General features: G+C 33.2%; 1 protein-coding gene across 1 annotated transcript in view; it reads left to right on the forward strand.

Moving 5' to 3' along the window:
- Positions 1–5946, forward strand: part of LOC111159948 (ethanolamine kinase 1) — a 67657-nt gene extending 61711 nt beyond the window's left edge. The window contains 1 exon segment of the mRNA XM_022522653.1: positions 153–5946. Within this exon segment, the coding sequence (XP_022378361.1) occupies positions 153–225 (73 nt within the window). The 3' untranslated portion in view covers positions 226–5946.
- Positions 5947–8906: the final 2960 nt, after the last annotated feature.

Here is an 8906-nt window from a genome sequence, read left to right on the forward strand (position 1 = left end):
GTCCAGTAGATGGTGCAATAAACTAAAAATACATCCTTTGAAAAATCCTAAAACTTAAAAAAAAAATCAGCTTAGAAGGGTGAGTGGAAAATGAAGGAAAGATTAAGTTTTTCATTTTTTTATTAATTCTGTTGTTATTCTTTTCGCACTAGGTATGCAATTGTTCGTTTTAACCAGTACTTTAAAATGAAGCCTGAAGTTACTGCATTAAAAGTGCCTGAGTAAAGAAGAAATTTGATTATTCTCAAGTGGCTGAACAATGCTTGTGTATCTTTTCTTAAGAAATTTTGAAAAGCCAGTGTTTGTTAAAATTCTGTTGTTTAATTTGGTTATCTTGCTTTACAAATTATGCCTCTAAACAACCAATCTATTTTTTAAATAGACTGAATGATGTCAAGAAGTATACCTACTGCTATCAGTATGTGGTGGATTAGAAGTTTGTTAAATCTGCAAAACGTATAAATATGTCTGTTTAATCCTTTCTTTGATAATTTAATCTATGTTATATGTGAATTATTTATTATAAATTTAACATAATTCTGTGACTGCTTTCATCTGTTTCATCTGTTGGTTGAGTGTAAGCAATGAAAATGTTCCAGAGAAAAATTTTTTTAAAGTTTTAATTTAGGAATTTTAATTTTAGCAAACAATCTAGGTGTTCATTGTAACCTTTTTATCTTGATACACTATAAGAAATATGAATCATTCACTCTTAAAATGCCAGATACTGGTATAGATAACTTAGGGTGGTCATAGAAAAATATCTGTGTATGAGGGTGAATTACATTTACTGTCTACTTTTAGTGGTACATCTTTTTGAATCGAATATTGGAAAGTGTTTTTCTTGGGGGGGAATATATCTTTAAATTATCCTTTCATACATAGTCTGACAGTATAAATATTAATATTTACCTATAATCCTGGAATAGATATGATTTAATGTTACCAAAATCTGCATTAAATAATGTTTTCACATACTAAATACAGTCATTTAAGTTGCTAGTTTGTTCTTAAAATTTGATAATATCACATTTTTTTTTTACCAAAAATTTTACTTACTGAAATATTCTTTGTTTCTGTCTGTTTAGCTAGTTAGAACAAATGCTAATTTCTGAAACAAAGAATGGTTATCATATTTGGGAACAAGAAAATAGCATTTAGATAGATTCTTTTTTACCTTTCCAGATTCATTCCTTAACACTTTGTTTCATGTTTCAATTTGGCTCCATGTCTTTAGAATGATAGCAAATGATTACGTGATATATGTAGCTTCAGAGAAATAAATTAAAAGCAGTTAAAAGAAATAACATTTAGGACATTGATCTAATACACTTAAAATCTAACAAAATGTGAATTAAACAGAAATATTCATGGTAGGAGGGCTTCTGTTTTAGTTTCTCTTGGTTTTATTTGTATTTTTTTCTTTGGGAATAGGAGGGTGGCAATTACTATATGGAAGGAAGTTAGATCTTTGCAATCAGTAGTCTTCAAGTTTTGAAGACTGATGGTTTGTGGAGTTGAGCAGTCATGGTTAACTTAGAAAATTAGTCTGACAGGCTTTGCACTTTGGTCACATAAGTGCCCATGTACAAAGTTGACTTAATGAATCTGCATATTCAGAATATGCAACTACAAATATATCCTCTGAGAAATCTTCTGGGGAGTTTGATGTATTATTCCAAATGACTTATATACTCAGATAAGTGCTTTAAAATACTTGGATTATCTCAAGATGTTTAAAGCTAATAAAGTAAGTAGAAACACTTGAAGGCCATTTTAAATGGTAAATTCTAGTTACATAAATAGAATCTTAAAATCTGCTTGTTTCTATAACAGTGTTAGACTAAAATTTGTTTTCTACCTCCCCAATGTTAAAATGTTCACTTCTGTTTTTATAAACCATATTATTATAGGATCAGTAGAATTTTACCTAATTGACTAAATGAATGGAACCAATTAATTGATAGCTTTTTACATAATGTTAGAGTGAGCTTGAAGAATTGTTTTTGGTGGAATTTTCATCTGCGATTGGAACATTTTTTTAGACAATGAAAAAAATATTAAAAAACCCTTTATTTTTTTTTTTTTTTTTCTTTCTGACTTCTTAAAGTGCAACAATATATATCTTGGAGAACTGTGGGAGGAGAGAAGATCTGTTTTCTACCTTATTCCATATTCTTCCAACTATCTTGAGTAGAGATTCACTGAGCCTTTGCTGGTAGACTGTGTGTAGCTGCTAGCTGTAATACTCTTGTTTTTCAGAGAGGTTCATATAGAACTGAATGTAAAGGGGAATAGAGGCTTTCACTTTAGCCCTGGGAGTATGCAGTGGAAGTTGGAAACAAAATGAGACATATAAGATATTTTCCCCACTCTTAGCTAGATATTGGGTGTCATGATGCTACCACATCCTGTACAGGTCTTTGGTATCATGCTGCAGACTAATAAGTGGGTTCAAAATTGCTTTTCTTTTTATCCACCATTTAAAGGATTCTAAAGGAAAAACATCCCTCTAAAATTTGTCCTTTGGCTTGCTGAGATGTCTGTTGCCTTTTTATGTTACGCTAAGGAACTTGAATGCCTTACCTAATGACTCAGCTGGTAGTAAGTTCATTTTGTAAATATGAAAATGGTTGTTAGAGAGCGGCATTCATGTGTACTCATTGTTGTCAGTCAGTAGACCATAGTGGCCTGGATGCTTTAACAAGCAAAATTCCACATTTTTTCCTTTTGTTCCTTACGTACTTATATGATCTTACCTGACCAGTAATATTTTTTTTTCCCCCTCTTGACCCCATGCTACCACCTGATTTTCTGGAAATCAGAGAGATGTGGTAGTGAATCATACTGTTCACATGGTCATTTGAGATCAACATGAGCACAAAACTCAGCTAGGTCTGCCTGGAATGTATATAAAACAGTGTAAATAAAGATTGTAAACTAGTGTGAATTGTATCTTGCATATGAGATTGTGTATTGTTTTGCGTTCTCTTTTGTAGATTTTTTTTTTCCTTTTTTTGGTAAGGAAATGATTCAGCTCTTTGGTTTTAGACTGGAAATAGCCAAAAGTTCTGGCTGCATAGTGGGATAACAAGGGGAACTGGAAAAATAGGGTTTATCAGTTTTTGTTAATGTCAGTACTTATTTATTTAGCCTCTCAGTGCCTAATATGACTTTTCTTCATTCTTTAGTTGGCCATTAGTTTTTGTGAGATTAGATTCCTATGAGCAGTAAATTGATAAACTAACTGCTAGAGCTACTTTTTTGAGTCATGATTCTAAGCTAAAGCAAATTAAAAATATAATGTGATGATTGCAGACTGAAGTATTATCCTTTCCTATTTTCAAGGTTGTTTACCTTTTTCTACAAAAAAAAAAAACTTGAAATTTTGCACAACTCTGTGTGAATCAAAATCCTATATATATGAGATATGATACTAGCTCTTGGTTCAACTTAAGATTATCTCATTTGGCTTCTCTAAATATAAAGTTGTTCATTAGGGGATTGTAAAAGACAAAAAAGATGTAAGTCATGACTAATCTTTTAATGACTGCTATTTTCATCTTTGCTGAACTACAAATATTTGTTTTAGCTTATAAATATGTTACTAAGCTTCCAGATTTAAAGGAAAAAAGTTTCCCCAAGCACTCTCAATTAAAAAATTAAAAACCTTCACTTTAAAAATTATATAGATTTCTTATTTTTTATATTATATGAAGATTTCTGTATCATTACATTTCTGTATCATTACACATAATAAGACTGTGAATACTATCAGTTTGATTTTCTGCTTTAAATTGCTTTTAAAAAGCATTTTAGTTGGATTCCAAAGTGATATAGACTTAAGATTCTGATATTAATCAGTCATTCTGTTGATAGACAAAGGTACCAATGCTTTATGCTAGGAAGAGAATTTTGTTATTGGCAGCAACTTACACTACTTTCCTCAAAAGGCAAACACAAGTAATTATTATGCAAGAAGGAAATGAATTATAAATATGTGGTAAAGCAGCTTTCGCTTCATTTCAGAATTGATTTGCTCTGATTTTTCTTCCTTAGATTACTAGATTTTAGAATGTCCTTAGACTGGAAACTTAGCTACATATTAAGGCAATCTGTTTTGCTTTATTTTCTTTAAAAAAAAAAAAAAGACGTTAGTTATATTGAACCACCTTTTTTTTCCAGTTACATGTCACTTGTGTGATTATAGTGTTATGTTTTGGGTTTGATGTCTTTGGACAGAAAAGCATATCAGTTATTTTAAATGATTTTTTCCCTCATCTTTGAAGCTTAGTCTGTAACTGTGTTGATATAAAAGAAAATGCTTGGGTTTGCATTACTTGAACACTTGAAAACTGAAATCAGTAAGGTATCTTACATAATGAATTAGATTTTTCTGAACACAGTTTTTATACAAACAACTTTCATTTCTGGATCATAATTTGAAATAGAAGGTTTCAACTCTTTGAGCAAAAATGACAGGCTTATAGAAAAATATCCTTTTGTGTTTCAGGCACCCCAAATTCAACTTTTTTGTAGGTTTCTGTCCTAAAATCTGCTTTCTCTTTTCTCCTGTACTTAATGCACTTGCTATTCTATAGATGTTATCAAACAACAGGTTAAAGTAAAATCTGTGTTCATTATGAACCTTTCAGCTTTTCTAGTTATGAAAAATTAATCTGTAAAATACTCTTAATCCCTAAATATAGGCATATTTTTGTTTACATCTTACCCATTAATGGTATAATACCATTAATCATTTTACAAAACATACAATGTTTAAAAAAATTGAAAACATTACATGTTGTATTGCAACTAGTTAGTGAAGGGTAAGATGAAGCTGGCTGATTTGAGTTGTTTCATTAATTAAATTTCAAAACTCTTTAATAAAGGAATTTTCAGAGATAGGTTGAGACCTGGTAGTATCCATGTAAACTAGCTTTTGTGACCTGGAGAAAACCCCCCCCAAAACAATGGAGGAGCCAAGAGGATTTACTTGGCATGGTTGTGGTGTGCTGCTACTTCAGTTTAGGTAGTGACACACTGAAATTTTTATTATCCAGTAATCTGAAGACGTTTCCTGTTGTTTATATGTATTAAAACTAACTATAAATTGGTAGAATCCGCTAAGAGGAAACTTTAACTGTACTGTATTGAGGAATCTTTTTACAGCTAGGTGAAGTTTCCATGATAGGAAGTATTTGACTTTTAAAATAATACTGTTATCTTAAGAAATAAGACATGGCATTATTCCATGTTCTCAAGTGATAATTTCCTTAATTGAGTTTCAGAAGAAAAAAAAACAACCAAAATAAATAATTGTCACTGCGTTAGCTGTGTGTTGAATTGAAAAATTGTGGCATAAAGCTTAAATTTGTGTTTATCAAATGTGAACCATAGTAGTATAATGCTGCTTTGTATATACTGTAAGTGCTACAAATAGTCTCAGCACTGAAAATGTATTGATACCTCTCAAATGAATGCAAATTTTGATGTAGGTGTTTTGATATGCCTCAGAAAGTATCTGAGTGTCTGAGAACTTGTTAATCTGTTTGGTAATGGAGATACTTCCTGTTTTTCGTTGCATATTTTCATGTTTAAAATTTAATTTTTACATTTTTACTACTGTTAATTTAAGTGTAAAATTTGTTCTGTGGATAAAAATGGGGTTGCCAGTGAAGAAAATTTAAAACAGCCTCATTCATGTAACTGCTTAAGTAAAAATACATTTTTGCTGTATGTTCAGAAACTTTTAATGAAGTCGTTTGTATTTCTGTTTGAATATGAGTGATGTTTAGGCTTTATTTCTGTTTAATAAGGCCTTTCACCATTGATTAAATGAAGGAATGTATCTTTTTGAAGAGATTTATATTCTGTAAATAAAAATCAGTTGTAACAATAAAGTTGGGTTCTAACTGCAGTGTACCATAAATCTTGTTATTGCAACTTACTTTGTTGGTGGTTTTTCTTTTTTGGGAGGGGCAGAAAACAAGGCTTTTCATAGTGTATAACTATGTATTTGAAGTGATCATTTAAATTTCTCTAATTCTCTGGTTTTATATAGTGTTAAAAAGTTTTGAAAAAAGTTTGCTTTCAGAAACTTAGTTGAGAGTGTGGAATGTTATGTAACTTAGTAAACAAATTCTATTTACTTTTTTTAAAAAATATTTTTAAATTTATTTCACAGAGAGCAGAGGTAGGTGGAGCAGTAGGCAAGAGGGAGAGGGAGAAGCAGGTTCCCCACTAGGAAGGAGCCCAATGCGGGACTTGATCCCAGGACTCTGGGATGACAAACAAAGCTGAAGGCAGCCACTTAACTGACTGAGCCACCCAGGCGTCCCAACAAATTCTATTTACTTAGTTTAAAAATTCATTATTCTTCCAACCACTATGCTTTGTATCTTCACTGTGAATTAGGGCCAAAAACAGATAAATAAAGACACTCTTTGGGACTTAGCATCTTAGTCTATGCAGGGAGTATCCACCCAGTGTTTATTAAACTTTAATTATCAGGTAATGTGAAAGATATGATCCCTACTGTCAGATATCATGAAAATCAGTTCTCCATAACAAAAATAGCCTTGTGTGTGTGATAAAATGTTTTCCACTTTGGGTTTATCTCATGTTTTCTAGATAAATTTCTATTAGAATAAGGTTATGTATTGCCAGTCAAAATACTACAAAAGTGATGTCTTTTTGAGGATATCACATCTGAGGAACTAATTGTCAATGTTGATTTTGATCAGTTGGCCGAAGTATTATTCTGTGTCTTTACCTTGTAGTGTTTATTTTTTCCCTTGTGGGGAAATAAGCAATCTGTGGGGAAAAACTTCAAGATTGTGTAAGTATCTTGCTTGTTGTCAAACATCCCATTTCCCTCCGGACTTAGCAACACTTGATATTTGTCTAAATCAATCTTTATTATGATGGCTACAAAATACTCATTTTTCAGTTCTGTTACATGATACACATATTTCACCATTTTTTAAAAAAGATTTTTTTTATTTGACAGATCACAAGTAGGGAGAGAGGCAGGCAGGCGGGGGATGAGAAGCTGAGCAGAGAGCCTGATGCGGGGCTCGATCCCAGGACCCTAAGATCATGACCTGAGGCAAAGGCAGAGTCTTAACCCACTGGGCCACCCAGGCACCCCCATATATCACCATTTTATTGTAAGGAATCCTCTGTATATCTATATGTCATCTATCATTCATGTGGCAGTATTTTAAGTATAGACTTTCAGATTTAGTGGATTATAATCTGATACTATACTTATGTATGTTGATGTTAAAATGTCTGAGATTTGGCTTGGGGGAGCCCCATCAGATCTAGCTCCTTCTGATGTACCAGAACTTGTTTTGAGCACTTTCTTACTTTATAGTAAATCCTTCCAGAGCCATAGAATCAGCCATTTTTCCAAGGAATTTTTTTTAATGGTCCTTAGAAACTTAAATCTGGTAACTGGGTATGCTCAGTAGTTTGTGATATCACATCCTAGGCCCTTTTAGCTGGCAGAGCAAGGAAACACATTTATGTGTAAATACTACATTTTATAAATTAACTACATACTGACACTTCAGTTTTTAATCCAATTCCAGAGTTCTCCCTTGCCTCTCCCATTTCGTATTTGTTCTCCCTTTTCTTTATCTGATGATATATATTTTGTTAAGAATACTATAGAATTGGGGCGCCTGGGTGGCTCAGTCGGTTTAAAGCCTCGCCTTCGGCTCGGGTCATGATTCCAGGGTCCTGGGATCGAGCCCCACATCAGGCTCTCTGCTCGGCAGGGAGCCTGCTTCCTCCTCTCTCTCTCTCTCTCTGCCTGCCTCTCTGCCTACTTGTGATCTCTGTCAAATTAATCTTTAAAAAAAAAAAAGAATACTATAGAATTAATGTGCCCTTTTCATTCATTGTATCACATGAGGTATGAAATGTTAATAAAGTTCACTAGTCATAGTGACTTTAACCATAGTCATTTGATTAAAGTGGTGTCTGCCAAGTGTCTCCCCATTTTATTTTTTTTAGGATTTTATTTATTAGTGTCCCTGTGTGCGAGCTTGAGCATAAGGGTGGAGAGGGGAGGGGTGGGGAGGGGGCAGAGGGAGAAGGAGAGGGAGAGGGAGAAGCAGACTCCCTGCTGAGCAGGGAGCCGAATGGGGGCTCATCTCAGGCCTTCAGGATCATGACTTGAGCTGAAGGCAGATGCTTAAATCAACTGAGCCCCCGAGGCGCTCCTCCCATTTTCTATGTTTAATTAATAAGCATCTTGTGGGAGGAGATTCTCTGAAACTATGGGATTTTATGCTATTTTAGCACCCATCAGTTTTTGCCTGCAGCAGTTACTGTGATGTTTGCCTGTTGCTCATATGCTATTTCTCTCTTCTACTTTCAGTTTTAATTCTAAAATTGGAATTTTACTGTAGGAAGAGTTATTTTCCTCCAATTTACTTATTTATTCAACTATATCAGAATACAAGGATACTTAATTCTATAGGCTGTAATATATTCAGTCATTTTGTTGCTCAATTTGTTCCAGTTTGGTAATTGAGTGAGAGCTCCTCTAAGTTGGTTGCTGTAACCTTTCAATATGCTCATATTGTTTCTTGAGCATTTCCTTTTCTGGCAACATATGGCTTTCCAGGCTAGTCTTGTAACTTCTCTTCCCCAACCCTCAATTCAATTATTTCTTCAAGGAGCCCTGACTTTATAGAGAATGAGATTTAGAAACCAAGATCTGGGTGTCAGGTGTGCTCATTGTTGCTGGGGTGTTACTGCTTCTATATTCTGTCAGCTGACAGAATCAGGAAATTATATATATATGTGATATATGTATATATATATATCTAAACACACCCATGCATCTATATTTCTTTATCCATCTGCTTTTATGACTTTATTTTGAAATC

Source organism: Enhydra lutris, unplaced genomic scaffold, assembly GCF_002288905.1.
Source record: "Enhydra lutris kenyoni isolate GAN:26980312 unplaced genomic scaffold, ASM228890v2 scaffoldscaffold72, whole genome shotgun sequence".
NCBI lineage: Eukaryota > Metazoa > Chordata > Mammalia > Carnivora > Mustelidae > Enhydra > Enhydra lutris.